The following is a 22977-nucleotide window of genomic DNA, read 5'->3' as shown; positions in this document are numbered from 1 at the left end:
AAATTGGAGCAGTACTAAGTCTCTAAATAAATCAAAACATATTTCAAAATATCAAAAAATATTACAGAATTTTTTTGTAACGCGCAATGCTCTAGAAAATCGGACGATTCTCAAATATAAAAAACACGTAACGTAAAAAACGTAATAACACTTTCAAATCAAAGTTAGTACAATACTGGATCTAAAATAAAAAAAATTGAATCTCGATTTTATTTTCTAAAATTCAAAAAAAAAATCAAATTACTATGTATCAATATTAATTTTTTTTATTTTTAGAAGAAAAAAAGCAAAATAAAAAAAAATAAATTGAAATTAAAAAAAATTAATTTGAACACGTATGAAAACGTTCAAATAAAAATTAACGCGGTACTGGACCTCAAAATTCGAATAAAAAAAATCTTCAAAACTTTGAAATACCAAAAATTATAATCTCCAATATTTTTCTTTTTGTTCAGCGCAAGGCTTCAGAAGTTTAAAAAAATCACAAATGTAAGAAAACACGTACGAACACATTTAAATTTAAATTGAAGCAGTCCAGCACTCTTTCAAAAATGCGAAAGGTTTTTTGAAGATTTCAAATCACAAAAATAGAAATATGAAATCTGAAAAAAAATCCCAAACATATAAACACACATACAAGCAAATTCTAATAAAAATTAGAGCAGTACTAAGTATCAAAATTTAAAGAATGTCAAGATTTCGAAATTGCAATAAATATAAAATATTTTTTTGCAAATCACAAATATAAAAAACACGTCCCTATACATTACAATAACAAATTAATCTACTGTTTGGTCTAAAAAAAAGTTTGTTCTCAGAATTTCTAAAATTTTCAAAAAAATATAAATATCCTAAAAACTATGAAAAAAATTTACACATAAGAACATAATACAGATAAACTTCGATATAACGTACCCTCATTATAACGCACCCTCTTTATAACGTACCCTCGATATTACGTACATTTTACCTCGATATAACGTACACATTTCCAAAGTGTAAAGGAAAAGTTTAATTTTTTTTTAAAGAACAATGAACTATCTATACTATATTGAACTATATTGTGATGCTAAAACATGTTTTGTACCTTTGATCAATCCCGAAATACAGCTGGTTTTTTGATGCCGGATTCTAAATGAATCAAGTTTTAATCAACAGTACGAAGGGAAACATGAGAAAGGCTGGCTTCGTCTTCTAATTGAATTTATTCATTAACTTTACTGAAGCAGCAACAAAATTATGTATTATAGGCTACGTTTGTGAGTCCTTTATTATGCTTCGATATAACGTACAATTCGATACAACGTACAATTTTAAAATTGAAATGTACGTTATATCGAAGTTACCCTGTACGAACATACTTTTGTATGAAAATTAGAGCAGTGCATTCAAAAGGCAAATTTTCTACAGATTTCAAAATACCAAACAAATTGTTCCACGCAATGCTTATGAAATTGTGGAAAAAAAATCACAAAAATGGTGTCCATGGAATTTGTTTTCAATTTTTTTTAGGGATAAACGACACTTAAATACTAGTATAAAAAAAATAACAAAAAACCGCTAAGCCATGCGATTAAAAAAACGTTTTTTCATGCCGTATGGCGATTGAAAAAAACGTTTTTTCATGCCGTATGGATACTGAAATACAGTGGAATTATTTAAAAAACCGCGTAAAAACAAACCGCGTTAATTTCAAAATCTAACAAACTGTGAATTATTAGTTGCAAATGCGATTCATATTCTAACAATTGATTATCTAAATTTGTTTTGAATGCTACAATCATGATATCTGTTTCTCCCTTTAATTCTCAACTACTAATGAGTGATACAAACTTATTTCGTGAAAAGTTACATCAATTAGTACATTAAATCTGTTTACACTGGAGCATATGACTCATACGGTATGAGGCATGATGTCGACGCCAACCTCTCTCAGTTTCTATTCTGTTTTCGCATTTTCGCATGACATTGTCATGACAAATGGTTTGCTTGCACTGGAGTCACTTTTTATGCGGTTGATACGTGCCGCGCTAAAAACCCCTGAAAACCGCGTAAATTCCATATTCCGCGTAAAAAAACGCGCAAAGGAAAACTGTGTAGATTCCAAAATCCGCGTAAAAAAATCATGTAAATTACAAAACCGGCGTAAAATGAACCGTGTTGATTTGAAAATCCGTATAAAAATCTAACAAACAGTGAATTATTAGTTTAAAATGCAATCCATATTCTAACAACTGATTGACTGAATTCACATCAATTAGCACATTAAATCTATTTACACTAAAGTAACTTTTTACGCATTTGATATGTGCCGCGTAAATCCCATATTCCGCGTGAAAAACGCGTAAATTCTGAAATCCGCGTAAAAATAAATGTCGTAAATTCCTAAAACCGCGTATAAAAGCCGCATTAAAAAAACCCGCGTGAAAAAGATTATAATCTACGCTAAAACATAATAACAAAAATTTCGATCTTTTTCATTTTTCCAGGTCGGGATCCCGCTCGAATGACATATTTTTATTTAAATACTGTCAAACGAATTTAATTTTATTATACTAAGCGAACACTCTTGGGATTATTCCCAGAACCATTGATTTTATTCAATTTCGGAAAAAAACTGAAATCATGATCGTGTTTTTTTCTTGTTCGGATAAATGTGTTTTGAGAAAACGTGTTTCGAATTAATGATATATTCGGATACTTGTTATATAACCATCTTATTTATAACATAAACACATAAAGAGATAAAGAGACTGAACGCTTCCCATCGAACAGCTTCCAGAGGTGATTAGAAGCTGTGCCCGGACCTCCGGCATGATAATGTGGGAAGCTAACCACTCGACCACGGGAGCGAAAGCAATGGATAACATAATTTTTGGTTTCAGACGCATTTCTCAAGAAAAAAATTAAAAAGGGGGAAGGAAAGTGTTCTGTCCAACACACGATCGCATAGTTGACGTATTATAATATAGGAATATCCAGAGTGACATACATGTGAATTGAATAAAATGATTCGAATTAAATGAAGAAAATAATAATTAATTATTATTTTCTTCATTTAGTTCGAATCATTTTATTCAATTCACATGTATGTCACTCTGGATATTCCTATATTTCACATTTACCAACCTCTCAGATGTGCCTTTGGGAACGCAACAACAATGTGTGCGTATGATGCAAAAATTGCAGAAGCACATTCGACAGCATGAAAAACGACGCAGTGTTTCCACCGAACAAAATTGCACCGCTGTTTGCAATATTTTTCATTCATTCTTTCTATCTAGAGAAACCTCTATGCATGGGGAAAGAATTGTTGTTTGCTCGCTAACTGGATTGAGACTGTGATTTGAAATCACGAATAGTATATCTACACTAGTGATGAAACGAATAGTGGTTTGGTCGGATACCGGTTATCTGGCCAGCTTCGAGGCCGGAAAGGCGGATATCCGGCGGCCGGGTATTCGGTACTTTATAAGCAAAATACAAAATTGAGAGAAACGACAGGCGTACATGAAGCAAATAAAGCGTTATAGACCATCGGGTAACTTTGAATAATCATAACTCAAAAACGAAAAAAACGCCTCCCTGGTTTTGAGATATGTTATGTGAAAAATCCTCAGCTTCCCAGAAAAAATATTAAAAACTATTGCGCCTTTGGTCCCGAGACTATAAAAACAATAAAAAACGAATACAATGCAGAATTCAAATTTTCTACGGGTAAAAAAGACCAGGTGATTGGCTTTAATTTGATATGTCGATCATCTGAATCGGTCTAGTAGTTCAAAAGTTATTATTTTTTTGAAAAAAGCCATTCTTGGCAAAAATTCGAAAAAACGGTTTTTTTGGAGCACCCTAAAATGGAAATGGTCGCCCTAACAAAAAAATAAAAAAATGCGGGTCTCATGATTTGCGATAAAGAACAAAACTACCACTTTTGACGAAAATCTGAGAACCACCATATCGGTTTGGCATGGAATGGCTGTATTGTGTTATGATTTATCTTAAGTAAATGAGAATTTTTTTTCTAATTGGCAAATATTGGCCGGATAAGCCGGATACCGTATAGTTATCGGATATCCGTTTTATCTCTAATCTATATTCAACTTGCTGAAAACAGGCGGAGCTTATATCGCAATATTTCCTCTCTCTACATAGTCCGTTTGAACGAACGTTAAATTTACATTTCAAGTTTTTGAAATCTACATTACAAGTGATTTATGCGTGCCTGATTCGCAGTGGTATATTAATGTAGTATCACTCTGATATATTAGTTGTTCGTTGCAACTAATGACGGCTCGGATAGGTTAGGTGAAATACGCAGAACAAAAGTAATGGACAAAAGGAGTGTTTCCAATTTTCGTGAATTGAAACCGTTTACGGATTGGGGAATAATAATGTAATGCGTATTAAAAAAAATTCAGAGAATTTGCGTTTCGATTGGTATGCAAACGTGATCTGTTCTATGATTTGGAACTCTTAAAGATTTCTTTTTTTGTAGGTGATCATTCTACTCTTCCTTTTTTCGTTTCAATATTCCAGTTTAGGTTGGAGTCTGATTACAATTACGTCTTGGCGATAATTCAGAGCTATCAAAAAACGTTCCGATTTCTCATAGCAGTAGGGAAAATCCTCAGTTAATTGTTCAAATGTATTGTGAACAATCATAATATTCTTGATTTTTACCCATAGGTGTAATAGTAATAATCTACCTATGATCAATGAAATATTACAATTGTCACAACTATATCTTTGACGACAACAGTGAGTGACAAATTCGCGAATAATGATGCAACATTAGACACTAATTGCGTGTCCTTCGTTCCCTCATATTTAACAAACAAACACTCTTTGTTCGTAAGCACGATTCACAAATATAATCTAAATAACACTGATGGTCCTCTCGTGTTTACAAGCAACAAAACAAGAGATTCTTTGCATTCTTTTATCTACCGCACTTTCCGAAAAGTCCGCGAATTGAACTGTTTATCCAAGTGTGTTGTACTTTATCGCTTTGTAGCCGACGACGAAACGACGATATATCAGAGCAGCATCTCTTTTCTCCTGTGAATAGGTGCCGCCAAACATTATCCCTTTGAAGTTGAGATATCGGTCGTGCACTGGGAGCCGACTTGCACCGTGGGTGTCTGTGTTCAATTCAATTAAGATAGGCGCGGTAAACCAATACCAAACTGTGTGCGTAGTGCTTGTGCCATAAACAATCGATAAACGCTGCAGAAAATTAAATTGTTCATGTGGAGCAATAAAGCGCGCATTTTTATGAACGTTAAAATACAATGTATCGTATCGAGTTGGCGTATTTATGTTCCGTTTTTCTTCCAGAATGTGCACGACTCGCGGGATTGGTGATACTCTTACTCCGGAGAAAAGTGTTCAAGTTCATAACAGCCTAACTCTTCGGGTGAAAGAATGATGCGCGCTTAGGAAAAAGGAAAAAGTCATTCGACGACTTATTTGCGTTCGCACGGTCGCAGGCATAGCGCGAAACACGAGAGTTGGATGTTAAAAGGGACGCATCGAAACGCTGTGCGTTCGTCTCGATGGGCTCTCGACGTTGTGAGACGCGACTAGAGCTAACCTAGTTGCAGGTTGCTTGGAAACTTATTTATTCATTCATTCATTCAGCCTTCCTCTCGCTCTCGCGTGACCATCAATTCTTCTGCGTTCAAACATAGCACACAGGAAAAGGGTTGTTTGGAGTGCCAACCAATTAGCATAAAGTTAATAAATTTTAGAATTTTCTCTTTTTACTGTTTGCTCGCGTTTAACGCGCGCCCGGGAGCATACACACGCACAGGCATTGAACTGTGCGCGGCTAATGAGTAATAGCCGGTTTCGATTTCAATTTTCACACAAACCAGCGCGCAGAAATGCATTACAGAGGCGCGGGGGCTTGGGAGAATAAGGGATCATCATCAGGCTGCACCGAGCGAAAGTTAATAAAAACGCATTTTAAAATTCGCAAACAATCACCAGTTCGAGTTGTGTTTGTTCATCGGTCTCATCGGGCACCATTTACCGCCGGTGTTTTCAAGGATAACCAGTGTTTGTGAAACCCGAAAGATTCTATTGCTGGTGACTGTTCGGAACGGTTCGGTGTTTTGATCTGCTAAAATTTGCCATACATCGTCTTCCAAGTTCGCAATGTTTCAAGTTCGACAGGGTTGTTTCTTTGTTTTAATCCGGATGGTTTGCTCAATATAATTTCTGATTTGTCGTACTATCCAGAACTATTTTTGAATAGTGCACAGAACATCAATTTCAGAATTTTACTCCAGGTTCGTAATCAATTTTCATTTCAGAGATTTGAATACAAGATCCGGATCCACATTTTTAGCTTGGTTTTCTGGTGGCCATCTTTTCTTGAGCAATTTGATCATTGCGTAGTTTTGCATTAAGTTGCTAGAAAAGCAATTCTCATTTTTGGCTATTTGAGATTTCTTCACTGAATGATTTTTTTTTTAAAATTACCAAATCAGTATCATGAAGATGTTCCTTACAGAGATTTCAAAAGGTCCATGGGAAAAATCGGCATTGCAAATACGTGCTAGTAGGGGGAACTTTCGTTCCCATCGACATGTGTTCCCTAACACAGCCATCTTAACCAAGGTCCCTGGGAAATTGGCATTGCAAATACATGCAGTTATGTTCTCTAACACAGCCATCAAAACTAAGGTGCATTACAAATACTTGGCGTTTGTTCTAATTCACAGCAAATATGTTGAATTCAATTGAATTCGAAAATTGTTTCATTCAATCAATAATTTAATCAATATCAATCAATGATTACCAAGCCAACTTGGTAATTGGTTAACATAGTCTCACGTCAACCTTGCGGTTATATCACATATGTTACCCACTTATTCTTTTTTTTTTAAATATTATTAGATTAAACTTGTGAGAAAGTTGGAAGCAAGAAAACGGGCTATATTCTGTATTTCTTTATAAAGTCACAAGTATACATTCCGTGGCATGTCGAGAAAATTTTCAACCCTTGAATACTCTTGACCGATCGTAAATTGATTCCAACTCCAATATTAAATTTTTCGAAATTTCTTTGTTCTTTCAACGACACCGGTATCAACATTTAATACGACAGTAAAGAATTAATCCTACGGGCACTTTTCCGGTTCTTCTTTCTTAAATGACTCATTTGAATGATTACGACGCCGAAGCACACGGTCCAAATGCATTTCGAGTGACAAGTTCAAATAATATGTTGTACCAGTGCAAGTCGGAACAGAGATTGCAAATTGATGTTATTGGCTGATCGCTGTCTAGAGAAGTGTTGCCACAAGCTCAGATTTATATGGAAAGGTACAGATTTTTTCTATTTTTTTGGTTCATATTCTGTACGGCACAGATAACAGATTTTTATACAAAGATTTTCTGGAGTGATAAGTTAATGACACGTGGAGTTGGTAAAATTGGTGAGACAGAGATTTGATTTTGGACCCTCAATTTTAAATCCAAGAAACATTCCTAACCTAACAAGCATCAAAGAAGTATTGGAAGCGTTTTCAGTATTTATGATGGGGATTTTTTGTCTTTATTATAGAGATTTTCAAGCTTAGGGTGATTCATCATGATGGGGGATGAAAACCGTGCCTTAATATGAAATTGCGTCGTATAGAAATCCCTGTTGAACAAAAAGGTAATGACAGTTCGCTCGTATATTCTTACTATGCTTCACTTCTCGAAAACTGTCGAGTGATTTTCCTCTAACTATAACAACAGTTTGTTGTTCTAAATCGACAAAGTAACGATACGATGATAACAATGTTGAATTCTAATCATTGAGACTTGGTATTATTTTTTCAATAAATTTTTCCATGCAACAAATATTTTGAATTGTAGAGATTGCGATACACATTTGTGAGAAAAATGGTACAGATGAAAAATATTTCGGTATAAACGTGACTGCTTGCAGAATACTGACTGAAGACTGTTGCTTTTTTGGAGGAAATTTTGCCACAGATTGAATTGTTGGTTTCAGGCTGAAAACCCTGAATTCACGATGCTACATGAATAGCTGAAAGAGAGAAAACACTATCAGAACAATGGTTGGTGAAGGCAGATAATTTTAAAGCATATTTGTATCAGTTTTTTTGGTGGAGCTGATTAAGGAACTGGGTAAAAGATTCGAAAAAAGGGTGAAAGATTCTATTTCATTGATCCGATGCTCAAGGCTTCTGCTTCTAAGAGAGAGAGAGGGAGAGAGAGAAAAAAAGAGGAATATAGAGAGAAGTTTTAAAACTGTAAAATTCATTCGCCTCTAACCTTAACCATTTGGAAGACTGAACCTAAACTCTCAGCCTTGAAAAAGGCCATTTTGGACGCCTTCGTCGCCGCCAACGACAGGTTTATTGCCGAATCGTAATTGAGGCCACAGAGCAAAACAATTTGTATCACTTGCTACGTGACATGTGCGGAATCGACTCTCAAACAGCTAAAATAAATATAGAAACTGCAAACATATTTGAAAGCACAATTACTTTTTCTGTCCACCAAAAGGCATATTTCATTGCACATAATGCTTCCTCTGAGCGGTGCGAGCAATCGGCACAGCAGTAATATTTCCAAATCAACTTACAGCTTTAACATATAGTGTTGACTAATCGCTTTTGAAGTTCCACTGAAGTGTTTTCAGCTTAGTTTGAACGATTTGAGCTACATGTGGACGATCGACTTACCATACTTCCTATGCTCGATGTGTGCCCGGGAATGGATGAGTGTGAAGTTATTCACTAGTTGCTGGCTTGCTAACATGAGAATGAAAAACTTTGCGGGTGCCGTTGAGACAACAATGCGTACATGAAATTTTAAAAAATCTAGACGATTTCCTAAAATGGCCGAAGTTTTTTTCTTCAATGTTTACAAAAACTCTAACTCAAAGACTATAAGACCTACATAATTTAGTCCAACGAATAAAGTGTGGCAAATTAAAAAAAAACAAAACAAACTAATATAAAAATACACTAAAAAATATTTTTAAAATTTTTTTTAGTTTTTCTCAGGAAAGTTTTTTTTTTGAATTCTTGAAAATATGTGAAAAGCCTTTCAATAATCAACAAGTCATCAATACGTCGTATTTTTTAAATTAAAATAATGGCTTTTGGGAAAAAAATTCAATTTTCAAAATATTTTTTTTCGGTGTAAATTTAAAAGAAAGTACAAAACGACCAGTGTTTTACACCCACAATGTTCCAGTGCAATCTGAGATCGTGCTGCCAATGTCTAGTCGAATTGACATGAAATTCTTCCATTGGGTGATACAAAAAATATTATATATTTTTGATATTCCGAAATCGTGAAATGTTATTCGAATTTGTAGGACCCAGTACTGCGATAATTTTCAATTAAATGTGTTCGTGCATGTTACTGGTGAAATTTGAATAATTTAAGAACAGAGCGCATTTTCGTCCTTTTTTTTCTTTTTTTGAATATGTTGTAATTAAATTTTTAAGTTTGAAGTTCTAGCAGCAGATTTATGATTTTAAATAACTACTAGAATCATATTTCATTATCGGATTACGTTTATTCATAAATAGCTTAAATTGTAAATGTGGTCAATACTTCAAAATGATTCAAATTTTTTACAATCCATATATGAAGAGAAAAAAATAAATGGTTTTTTAGTTACTCAAATTAGGTGTTACCTTTTAATTTAAAAAAAATCCTCAATGGAATACACAAAGAGTAATTCCACACCAAATCGACAACGAAACAACCCCTCTCCGAACCTCCTTTGGAACCTCGTACATAAAGTGGAGACTAATCAAAATCACAATTTTCATTATCATACCACCAATTTACATTGGAACTGATTGTATTTATAAGGGCGTAATCAGAATCATTGAACTTTTCCCAAAAAAAACTCGCAATTCGGAAACAAGACGATTGATTAAAATTTGGCAAAGTTCTAGTAAAATAGGGAAATTATTGAAATATTTAGGAATAATTAAATTGTGAATACATAGTGAGAAATTAACTCAAAAATTGGAAAAAATGAATTTTTAAATCTCTTAAAACATTCATATCTCAAAAAACCCTCCTATCCATTTATTGTGTGAGAATTTAAAGTTTAACAATGTTTGATGCATAGACCACTATGCCGAACCGAACTCTCCGAACTCTCCAAAATGAAGAAATTTTTTTTTTTAATTTATGAAATTTCAATATATTTTGAAGTTGTAATCATTTAACGAACAATATTTTTTATTATATAAAACTGGTTATATCTGGAGTCATGGGATAAAACGTTTCATATAGTTATTCATATTGAACCGCATAATGGTTCTATGTTTTGTTTTACTTTTCTTCAATGATTAAAATTTCACAAAGTATTGCAATTTCATAAATTAACTTTGAAGAGTCTGACAAGGCACCACTTTACGTCAAGCTTCGTTAAATCAAAAGAGTATTCTACATAAAATATAAAAACATGTTTTTAGATATGGAATCAAACATATGTAATTTAATTTTTGAGAATGTTTTTCGAACGGTGTTTTTGAAGTGCTGCTTTTACTAAATTGATTCTTTGATTGTTTGTTTGATATGAAATTTTAATTTTTAATTTTTTTTTGTCATACTTCATATTTTAATCAGACGTCTTGATATGTAGTTACGATTTTTTTGGAAAAATTCTTATGAAAAATCAGTCGAAATTAAAACAAGACAAATGATAATGAAAATGTGATTTTGGATAGCTACCACTATATGTTCCCACAACTTATTCGTAAACAGTTTTGCTGTACAACCAACAGTTTCGAAGCTACATTTTTGAACCCGTGAGAAGTACTCAGCTTCCAAAGATAAATGGGTGTCAACGTTTCATCGAAATAAAATCAATACAGTTTCACTTTTGAACTCATTTTGGCTGGGAATGTTAAGCGATTAGTTTAGTAAGAGGCATCATTTACCTAAATGTCCATCTGATTTTAAAAATGAGAAGACGTTATCTGATTAGCGGATTTACGCATGAAATCAATCCAGGATGTATTTAGAATATCTGAAAATTTCTAGCTTTATTTTAGAATTGCAAATAAGATTGAAATGGCGAAATTCTCAACCAAGAATATTGTCGATTATACTTGTGGTTTTCCGATTAGAAGAATTATTAGCAAATTCAATGACCTCTTCATATTTACGCCATAAAAACAGCTGTTTCGCATCCCGCCATTGTCATCGACACAGCATTCACAACTCATGATTATTGCTCACATGGTCAAAACAGTCGTGCCATTCCGTTGTTACGGTTGACATCATTGAGAGATATAACCGCGAACCGGTACATGAACTCCCCCGCCCCCACACAATTCTCAATCAAACAATCAAATGAAATTGTTCTGACTCGGCTTACCTTCGCTCAGTTTCTTTTTTTTCTCGCTTGTTTGTCGCTACTCACATACCCAATTTGTGTCCGACTACTGAAAACCACATGCTGCTGAAGCTCATTCGAGAAAAAAAAGTTCTGTTACACTAATTTGAAACAAACTCTCAATACCCATGACACGCCCGCGCGTGCTCTCGCGCCACCATTTAGTGGCCAGTGGTCAGTGAAGTGAACGGAACCGAATTTTTCGGCAGGACCCAAAGTAACGTTGTATCTTTTTCAGAATAGGTCACCAGAAAAAAAGAATACTGAAGCGGTTAGTGCGAATGTGAGTGCCCGCGAAGACAGAACTCGATTGATTTCGAAGTGAGATGCTGTCGAATCGAACTCAAGCGCGGACTTACGGAGGATAACGTTTTGTTCACAGGGTGAATGCTGAAACAACAACACCCAACGAGAAGGAAGAGTACAAGAAAAGTGTGAAATTGTGTTGTGATTTTAATCTCTTGCCATTAGTTGAAAGAAGACGACAACGACGACGGAGACGAAGACGACGGCTGAGAAATGGATCGAAGAAAATGAGTTGAAGTGAACGGAATAATTAATTTCTTTTCTTGAAAGACGTAGAGAAAGAAGCTGATCGATCATATTGTGTGATAATAAATTATTTATTTAACGTTAATTAAGTGTGTGTGAGTCGCGGTATTCGATGTGACTTTGCGTCCGATCTTGCTGTGTGATTATACGCGCAGGACGTGAACGTGAATCTATTGGCTCCCCGGAGTGGTGAACGGAACGGAGTGGGGAGTCTTAGTGCAATAGGAGAAAAATTTCGTCATCCGGTCGCGCAATAGCTGACCGGACGCAAGTGAGCGATCGAGCAGTGGAACATGTCGACCATGCCGGTGGTTTGGTGCACCGATCCGAACTCCGCCGAGAAACGGCAGGCGTTTGCGTTGCAGGGCATCCAGCTGCAGGGTAACATCACCGAGAAGCATGTGCTGGCTATGAAGGAACTGATCAGTGCGGCGTCCGAAGGTCGTTTGCTGCTGCCCAGCGATGGTGCTATTGTCCTGCTGGATTGCGGCCTCAGCATCGGATCGATGGTTATAGAGGGCAAGGCTGGACGGGAGGTGGCCAAGGCTAGCAATCATAAATCAATTCTCTCGGCCGGTCCGGAGGCTGCAAGTGATGCTGGTAATTGTGGCCCGAAAGAAGAGCCCACAGAGGAGGAGGCTAATAATGGTGGGGGAAATATTGATGAAATTGGTGGTAGCGATCGGTGCGATGGTACAGCAGCGGAGGACCCCACTGTCAAGGTCGATGGTGGGGTGGGCAACGGAGAGGGAGGAGAAGCAGAAGCCGAAGAAGAACATATCATAGAGGACGCCTTTCTCGCCGAGCTAACCACAGAGGAAAGCAAACCGCCGGATTTGGATGGTACCGCCGAGGGTGGTGGTGCGGAGAGTGGCGAGGTGCTGTATGAGTTTCTCTGCTGTGCCAAATGTATGAACGATCCGTCGTCCAGTTGTTCCAATCCGCCCAGTCATCGCAGCCGCAGCCTGAGTTCGCTCAACAACAAATCCCAGCTGCTGTCACGGTTTCTGAACGGTCGAGCCAAGGCCCGGCTATACTGTGACCCTCTGTACAACATATCCAACCGGTACTTTAAGCGATCGGCCAATCACAAGGGCAGCAAGTCGCGAGCAGACTCACGCCGAAATGTGCTCCGCAAGAGTTCAATCCGAAGCGATCGGTCTGCCGGGGGGAAAGTGGTTAAGAAGAGTTCCGAAAATATACCCATCTACGCGACGGTTAATAAAAAAATGAAGCTCAAATCGCGGCTGGAGACGCTCCGACGGCAGAACATCGATGCGGACACTTTGGCGCTACAAATTGCACTCGACAGCCAACAGCTGATCAAGCGCAGGGTGAACCCAACGGCGGCGGCGGAAGATAACGATCCATCATTGCCCGTTCTCGCGCCGTTGTCCCCTGGCGGGAAGCCCTACAATAGCTCCAGCAGAAAAACTAGTTTCGATTCCACATGCACGGTGAGTTCAATGGATTCTGGCTTTATCGATCAGCAGCAGCGACAGCAATTGAAACAACTCCAGCAGCAGCTCCAACAGCAGCAAGAACGACAAAATAAGAACCCACATACGGTCCCTTCTTGCCAACCGGATGTAACTGTAACGGGGAAAGATGGTCCGAAAGAGGTGGCGATGCAATCATCGCTGATCGATGCTGCAATCGTCGTTGTAGACGAAGAGGATCGCCTCAATGAACTGTCCAAGCTGCACATCAAAGAGTGCTTGGTGACCCAATCGCGCAACCGGCGGAAGTCCTACGAAGAGTTCAAGTCTCTCTTCCGGCAGCAGCAGCAACAGCAAACCGAGTGCCGCAATCGGCTGTCTGTGGTGGACGAGAAGGAGAACAGTGGTACCGACCACACCGGCAGCAGTAGTGTAAGCATAAAGGCCCGACGAAAGTCTTACGAGGAATTCAAAGCTTTAGTCAAAATTTGTGATAGTAGCGTTAGTAATTTAAAACCTACGTCGGAGAAGGAGGATCAACAGCAGCAGCAGCAGAACACGACGACCCATTCGGGCGTCGGCGGGTTGTTCAGGATGAAGCGCAAGAACTCGCGACGTCTCAGCCTGAAGAAGCTGAAGATGAACGACAAGGCTGACCCCCAGCGGACGGCAGAGGGCGGTGGCAAATCCATCCCATCAGTGATTAGTAATAGCCTAGGTAAGATTAGAGACGACGATAGTCAAGTTAAGAGTAGTACAATCTATGATATCTTGCGGAATAAGAGCAAAGCGGAAGAACACAAGACGATGTCGCTTGGGCGGGAGCTGTCGCCGTACCTGAAGGACGAAATCTACCGCAAAAACCAGAAAATCTACGACCGATTAATCTCGTACGGAAGCAAGGCATACAAAAAGTACGACAAGTACATGACCTATGGTACGATCTACGAAATCCTTCACCGTAAATCGGATGCCGCCGAGGAAGTGTTCCTGCGCAAGCGGGCACTCTCGGAGAAATTCGCTAAAAGGAAACTTAGCATGAACACTCCCTACAGTTCGCTCAAGTTCGGTACCATCTACGACATTCTGCAGGGTAAACAGACGGGTCCTTCTGCTGCTTCCCTAATTCATGACCAGGTCGTCAGTAGTGGTGTTGTTTCCAAAGACACCGAACCAACGAGTAACTCCAATACGCTCTCCACGATATACGACATCATCCATCAGCGAACCGAATCGCCCAAGCAGCAAACCAAGAATCGCTTTCTAGTGAAGAAAATCACCGAGGAGGAACTCCAGAAGTGCAACGAAAACAATCGCAACGAACTGAACACTACTGCTGTGGTAAGCTCGCCGGACTCCCGAAAGGGTCCACCCTCTCCGGAATACACCACCCCCAAACCGATGGGCGCTGCCAAAAAACCCACTCGGGCGCGCCGCTTCTCCAATATTCTATCCTACAGCCCACGTACTGCGACGACGACGACGGCGGAACCCACTTTGCCCGACCCTAGCAAACTATCGAGCAATACGGCCCGGCTAAAACAGATCGCCGCCAGTGACGAAGACTTATACAAACGTGCCAGTTCCAAACACTATACAACCTCCCACCGCCATATTACACATGCTAGCTCGAAGCATCCCGAGCAGGACAAACTACGTCAACCCAACGTTCAACCGCGAATCCAAGGCGTCCCTGGGGACGACGACCTGTACTCCCGCATTGGGAAACTACGCAAATCCGCCACCGACTCCAACGCTCTCTGCTCCAAGATCGACGAGGGTCTTCCCACGGAACCCGGAGACAGCGGCAGCAGTCCGAAAATTTTCCAGCACCAGTTCGAAGTGACCTCCGGTCGGAACGATAGGTTGCTGCTGATGCCCCGTCCGGGAGCGATCTTCAAGTCCCACTCGCTGGACATGTTGGCCCCGAACAAGTTCTCCAGAAATCCCCGTCTGTTCAAACAATCCAGCAGCGGTGGACCGGTGCGAAAGCTCTCCCCGCTGGTGCTACCCCGCAAGATCTCCGCCGGAACGGCGGCGTCGTCGTCGTGTCCTCAGCAGAAGAAGAGCACTCGCCGGCTGTCGGAGTTCACCCGCGGAGAGTTCCTGAACGAGAAATTGTGAGTATTGTTATGCGTAAACCTGCCCCCTAATAATTTTCGAAATGTAGGTCAACGCGTCCAAAATTCTCTACAGAAGCCCATCATCCGAAAACACAATCTGGGATTATGATGAAATTCATTAGGCTTTACACGTTTTTCATCGCCGTTATTTATTTTTGTAAAACTTGGCTTATGTTAACGAAGAGAACCCCAAATCCCCCAGCGGATGGGAATTTTATTTTAATTCACACTTGTTGCTGTGCGCGCTGCATGCATGCATTGTGCGCACCATCAAACACGGAACTGGTTTTCGCAGCCAAGTTGTGTGTGAGTGTCATTTTATCGCCAGATTCCTATGCTGCTCTAATCTGCTGCGGCTGCGGCTCATTAGGTAAAACTTTCGAATACAAATAGTTGATTTAGGATTCCGCCAAGGGAGCGAACTTCCGAACAACGGCACTCCCTTCGCCCGCCAAAGGGCCGCTAAACGATAACCACAGAAAACAAAAAAAAAACACATAAAAAAGGAATTCCAACCAGGGTAGGGAGGAGATGCACTGAACCCAAATCGTGTTGACTTTACGTCCGTGGGCGCGGCGCGCAGGACGGAAAACATTGCTAATTTATGCTGTGCTCGCAGAGAGAGAGAACATCGGACACACAGAGGCAGCAGCAAGTCCTGCTTGTTTGGTGGTTATGCAATTTGCCGTTGCCGGTTGGGGCGACGGACCGCCGCTTGTTGAACACTGATAATAAGCCAGCCCATGTTATGCCATTGCTCTCTTCACTTCGCGCGACGCAACATCGCGATCGAACGGGGCTGGAAGCTGCTGATTCGTGTTTAGGAAATATGCTGGAACGCATCAGCACGTATGCCGCGGGTTTATGCGAATTCTCGATATTCTGTTGGGATTGGGGATGTTCTATGTTCTGTTTACTACTATCTCGATGGAAAATTCGTTCGATCTGTATTCATAATCAATTATTTTATTGTCTTCAAAGGTCGTGTGGCAATGGGACCAACCTGCGAAGGTTGCTTACCGAGAGAACTTTTTTCATTCTTCGAATTTCCAAAATGTGTATACTGTGGAGAGACCGATTATAACATCCTGATCAACGAATTCACAAAAAAAATCACCATGAGCTCGCATAATGTGTGGTTCGCCTATCATACTCATAAACCCACGTCTTGTATCAAGTAATTATGTGTTTGATTCATATTGGCGGACTTCAAGAGAGAGATTTAATTATTATACAAGTATTACATAAATCTCATTTCAAATTCAATTCTAGCTTCAGCCAGCGAGCAGCCAACATCCAACACACAGGAGTTGTAAATGAAAGATCTCACACCGCAGTGCAATTTTAATCTATCTTTAAATTTATATTTTTAATTTTGAGGAAAGGCCTCGATGACAAGATGTATCGCGTTGTGTGTGATTGAATCGCACGTAAGAATTGTTGTTTTTAAACTTTGTCCAATGTATATAATGGTGGAGTGGAACAAATATATAATTCCCTGTGATCACAGTGTTGAAATAAATTCAGACCTGTAAATCGCACTCTTAGTAAAAAATATGGGAATAAATTTAAATAAATTGCATTGCATTGAAACAATTATTGGAGCTTATAAATAATTCATGCAAATCTCCAAAACTGCCCATTGACTTGCTGTGCAATGATTATTGCTTGAAAGACTAGCAATTTCCATTTATGTGTAGTTTTTGCCAAATTCGATTAATTATCATCATTGCCTTTTTGTTATGTTATGTCTTTCAACTATACAGTTCTGCTATTGTTTCATATTTTTTGGAGAATACATATTTCAAAGTATTATTCTTAATTCATGTCTTATCCAAGTTACGCTCTCTCCATTCAGGCTCACCGGGAAACATGATGTCTTCAGAAAACATACGCATACGAAAACATACATTTTATCTTGATACGAAGTGTACCGAATCCATAAACACGAGAGCGCCGAACGAACACGGCGCAGAATTTAGATACTGAACATCTCATGTGTGGTGCGCGTCTCATTTTATACACGCACACTCATCAAATTCTACCGCCCGTTTGGTCTCCGCTCGTTCAAAGCAAAGCATAAAAACAACAGCGCGCCTCCATACCAACCGTATGCGCTTGTGTGATAAAAAATAACTCAACAGAGAAAGCAAACCAGATTCAAACGCGGTGTAAAACAGGTATAGAAACACGGTCGAAAAACAGGCGCAAAACTTTATGCAAAAACGATGCTGACAACAAAACATTTGATCTGTGTGTCGGAGCGATTTCATTCGCCAGAGCACTTGTGAGAACTGAGAACTCAACTGAGTACAAAGAACTTGTTACACATCAGCACCGCGATGCAATCTGAAGACTGCTAACCAGTACCCAGAGAAGAGTTCACACAGCACAAACATCGTTTCATTGAGTTCTTAATTTTCACATTGGTGAATTTTCATAGAACACCGTTTTCCTCTCATAGTCAATTCCTTTCAGAAAAAACCTAGGAAACCTAGGGGCTAGGAGTTCATGCATTCCAGTTATCTGTCCCCAGATTCAGGTTCAGATTTTAAATGTGCGAATGAAAAGGACATATGGTGTGAGAGTGAAGGTCATGTAATGTAATTCATGAAGCGTAAAAGTGTATCGCCCGAGAAAGGATTAATTATATTTTCTATCTCTCATCGTTTTCCTGTCCAGCATCTAAAATGTAAACAAACACAGAGGAAAAAAATTGAGCTGCGTATTGCTTGCTTTTCCCATTACTAACATTTCAGTGCCCGTCTTACCCCCACTAGAAGCTGTCTGTTCCACCCCACCAGCACAATTATTTGAATCATTCACTGTTTTTCACTTACAAATGAATGTACCTATTTGATGCATCACTAACACCGTTTCTAAGTGAACTTAGATCCCGGAATAAAGCCAAAAGATTATTAAATTTCGGAATTAAACCACCGAAAATACCTTATACCGAACTCGCGAAAATTACATCCGCATATATAAGATGGGATCCAATAGAACAACATGTAGGAGGGGTACCCATCAATATAAATAAGAAATTCCATAGTACGATGTTCGAATCAACCGCGTATCCGTCTTACAGTTCCTCTACCAGATTCGCCAAATCCCAATGCTGATACCGAGTTCAAACTCTAAATGCAGATTTATGAATCTGAATCAAATCTTCTTATTCCGGGTTCAGAGTTCTCAATATCAGACTTTTATTCTGGTTGCTCTTACTAATATAGTTACGGTACCGGATTAATATTCAATATTCTCGATGAAAGTTCTCGAATCAGATACTACAATGTGGAGGAGAACCAAATTCCTGATATTTCAAACGGACATCAACATATAAAGTTTAAAAAAACATACCGGACTCCAACTTACTCTGAACTTGACTTGGATTTAGAATATGATTTCTGGCTCTAAATTAAAAATACGATTCTGAAACTTTCCTTCTACCTGAATTCTTGATCTTGGTACAAATTCGGATTATAATTTTTGCTTTTTGGATTTTTAAATTGTTGGATTTTGAATCAGAACTTGAATTTAGGTTTGGAATTCGATTCAGATTGGGATTTGGATTTGGATGCAGAACTCTATATTTGTAACATGATTCTCAAACCTTAATTCTATCTGAATATTTGAACTTGATTTTAATTTGGATTTTCATTTACATTACTGGATTTTTAGTTTTTGCAATTTCGGATTTTTGGGTTTGGATTTGCATTTAGATTTAGATTTAGATTCAGGATAGTGATCATGAATTTTATTTTTGTTATTTTGTTATTTTAATCATATTCTGAATATCTCTCTGAGCTCTTAATCATATTCCAAATCCAAAACACAATGCAAGATATCGGATCAAATCTACGCTCAGATTGCAGATTTAAAATTCACAACCCGGCTCAGATCGTATTATGAGATGCCATGTTGGGGTTTTGTATTCAAATTGCATATGCTAGGTCCAGATTCTCTAGTTCTCTGGGTCTCTGGGTTTCTGGATTCCAGTTCACAAGTATAAGATCCTACGTACAGTTTCCAAAATCTGATTCCGAACTAATCAAGATCAGATTTGAAGATTTCGGAATCAGATTCATGTTCAGTTTTCTGTGTATTTGCTTTCGGATTCTGTTTGAGTTTTAGAATGAAGATACATACCTAGATTCCGGATCAAAGAAGATCTATATTCCAGATTATCGATAAGACTTCCTACCTTTTTTAGGTCCTGATTTCTCACTCGAATATCAAAATAATAAAAGATTGTGTATTCCTGCCTACTTGAATCTTGATTTGGATTTTCAATATAATTCTGAGCTCTATATTCAGAATATGATTCTAAAACTTATTTTATCTGAATCGTGGATCTTGATTTAGGCTTAGAGTTAGATTTGGATTTTGATTTGTGTTTGGATTTGAATTTGAATTCAGATTATGATTTTAAGCTGCATATTCGGAATATGCTTCCCGAACCTTCATTTTATTTGGATTCTTGATCTTGATATTAATTTGGATTAGTATTCAAAATATTGTTTTGAATATTACAAATATAAAATATTTGGAATATGATCCTAAAAATCTTATTTTATCTAGATCTTGGATCTTGATTCCGGTGTAAAGTTTAGGTATGGGTTTTGATTTGCGTTTGGATTCTGATTATGATTTTGAGATCTATATTTGGAACATGCTTGTCAAATCTTCATTTTATCTAGATCTTTGATCTTGATCTAAATATGAAATTTTGGGTTTGGATTTGAATTCAGAATATGATTCTGGCAGATTCTGACAGATAATGATTTTAAAACCTAACATTTAAATTTTTACTTGAATTTGGATTTAATTTTAGTTTGGACTTGAAATTGGATTCAGAATATGATTCCGAGTTCCATATTCGTACTTCTCGATTTGTATTTAGAATTGGGATAGGATTTGAAGTCAGAGTATGATTGTGAGTTCGATATTTGGAATATGATTCTCAAACCTTTATTTCGAAGGCACCTACTGGGAAAGTAGGGGAAATCAGGGTAAAATCGACACCCTAAGAATTTCCACATATTTTCAAGACCTCCCATGTTTCTGTGATTTAAAATCGTTACAAAACTTTTCTTAAACTCTACATAATGAACTCTACATCTTCATTATCTCACTGTTGATGTAGGTTCGCGGAACGAATGGTTCGGGTTTCGGTCTAGGAATCTCAGCCATGAATGCATCTTTTTCGTATTGAAAAGGTGTTTCAAGTTGTTTTTTTCTTGCCATTTTAAAAGCCAGATTCAAAAGCCAAACCGGGCGTCAGTTTTACCCTGACTTATGGTGTCGGTTTACCCCGAACGGAATTGAAATTTGAGCATCTACAAGCAACAAAACTACATGCTGTCTCACAGAATGAACTGAAAATTGATCTGAGATGAATTAGGTTCACAAAAAGTATCGGATTTTACAAAATTTTCCGACTAATATACTTAAATTTCACTAGCGATTTTTCACGGACTGTTTCCAGTTTGTTGTTCGGTTTTGTTTTGTTGTTTGTTTCAGAGACAGAGAAATGAGACTTCAGCAGCTATATGGAGACTCGAAACATGAGAAATGTCTAGTGTGAGCAAAGAGCATCGGAAAATTATCAAAAAAATAGTTTAACTTGAAAAGTCAGAGTCTAGTTTTACCCTGATTTCCCCTACTTAATCATAATCTGAATCCAAATCCAAATCAAGACTATAACATCGCCTTCAAATGTAGGCTCCGATTTCAGATTTAAACTTAATGATCAAATTCAAAAATCGGCTGCTTTCCCAATTTATTCATTCTAGAATGTTTATTCTGATTTCGACAAATATACTCTTTTTAAAATTTCACAATTTTTAAAGCATTTGAATGAACTTTCTAGGAAAAATTCAAACTGCGTCCGAATGTTGTAGTATTTCGATAAACATTGTTTTCATGATTTTTGAGGTGTTCGGAACAAACAGAATTTTTGTTTTTTTGTATGATTCATCGAAATATGAGACTTTCGGGATCCTTTCTTGCTCATGTTCGTGAAATAATAAAGAATGCATAGAATGAAATTGATCGTATCTAGAGAACAATTAGTCCTAGGATAAAACATTATATATAGTTTCTCATGTAGAATCACAGGTGGATTCCATTTTTTAAATTAATTTTCTTGCAATTTCACAAAGTATTGAAATTTTATAAATTTTGAAAAATTAATTTCTAATAAAAATATTCTAAAAAACATCGATGGGGTCTCTTAAGATACAAAAGTTTCTAACATTAGATTCAACTTTTGGATAATGTTTTTCAACAATGTATTTAAAATATGATTTTTCCTGAAGAGCTTAATGCTTTTCCAAAAACTTTACCGCTATTCATGTTTCAACCAGAAATCTTGATTTCGAGTTAAGATTTTTTGGAGAAAGTTCAATGTTTCTGCATATGCCTTTTTTGAAATAAATCAGTCGTGATTAGAATTAGCCATATGACAACAAACATTGTGATTTTGTGTAGCTACCGTGATATTTACATGGTTTTAAAAAATCAGAGAGGGTTGTGGCAGCGGCCGGCTTATTTGACGTGGAATTGCTCTATAATATTTCATCTTGAGCACCCCTCACACACTTGCATTTGCTCAACCCATCGAAATGCGCCGAAGGCTATTTTTATCTTGCTTTTTAAATCGTACCCCATCCGATATCGACTGAGACGAGACGAGCAGAAGATGGTTCATCCCTTCGACCCGAGCGAGCATCAGGTTGCATTACGCGAGCAATAATTTATATCGATTGTTGGACACCAGGGGGAGCTGGTACAGAAGAGACTCAAGAGCAAACGCCTTTTGTAGAACAGAACATATTTGTAGAGCTTGTCTCTGTCTCATGTACATCCCTCCAGCTGTTCTCGACCAACCGACCGGATAGGACCGCTTATGCACGCAGAAACGATTATGCAAGCGGGACGAAGCCAGCAAGAACCGGACTGGACCCCCGGGCCAAGGCCAACGATCTGCAGGCGAGCATTTCTCTGGCTTGCTAGCTAGCTCTGACTCTAGTGATGATGATGATGATGGTATAGAACAACCTTGTTCTACACCGAGCCCGTTTTGCACCGTCTGTTATACTTACCTGTACCTGTTTTTTACATAAGAGCGTTCGCGACGATCGACGATCCTGCCCAGTTCCGTTCGGGCCTTTGACATCCTGGCTGGGTTCAACCAACCCCAACGCAACGTCGATTATGTTGTCTCACGAGAAGGGGAATTGTTGTTGTTGTTGCATCTTCGATTACACAAGAGAAGATGGGTGTTCATTCTAGTTGTGTTAAATTATGCAAATCGGAACGGGATGAGATGGGCTTGTCTAGCATTATTTGCTGTTCGATGGATCGATCAGTTTTGTTGTTTTTTTTCTTGAAGATTATATTTTTTGCCCAATATGCATGCTGTGATCCGATTTAGTAATTTCACAAAAAAAAGTTGTATGAT

The 22977-nt window shown here is 38.1% G+C and overlaps 1 protein-coding gene across 2 annotated transcripts in view; it reads left to right on the top strand.

The window, feature by feature from the left end:
* Window positions 1-22977, top strand: part of LOC129764994 (uncharacterized) — a 196396-nt gene that overhangs the window by 36292 nt on the left and 137127 nt on the right. Inside the window, exon 2 of one of the 2 annotated variants that reach the window (XM_055764722.1) lies at window positions 11642-15509. In XM_055764722.1, coding sequence (XP_055620697.1) covers window positions 12244-15509 — 3266 coding nt within the window. In that variant the 5' untranslated portion in view covers window positions 11642-12243. Of the gene's footprint in view, window positions 1-11636; window positions 15510-22977 lie in introns of both variants that reach the window. The other variant, XM_055764720.1, reaches the window with a different exon arrangement.

This window comes from Toxorhynchites rutilus, chromosome 2, assembly GCF_029784135.1.
Source record: "Toxorhynchites rutilus septentrionalis strain SRP chromosome 2, ASM2978413v1, whole genome shotgun sequence".
In the NCBI taxonomy this organism is placed as follows: Eukaryota; Metazoa; Arthropoda; class Insecta; order Diptera; family Culicidae; genus Toxorhynchites; species Toxorhynchites rutilus.
This window is presented reverse-complemented; position numbering and strand designations above follow the sequence as displayed.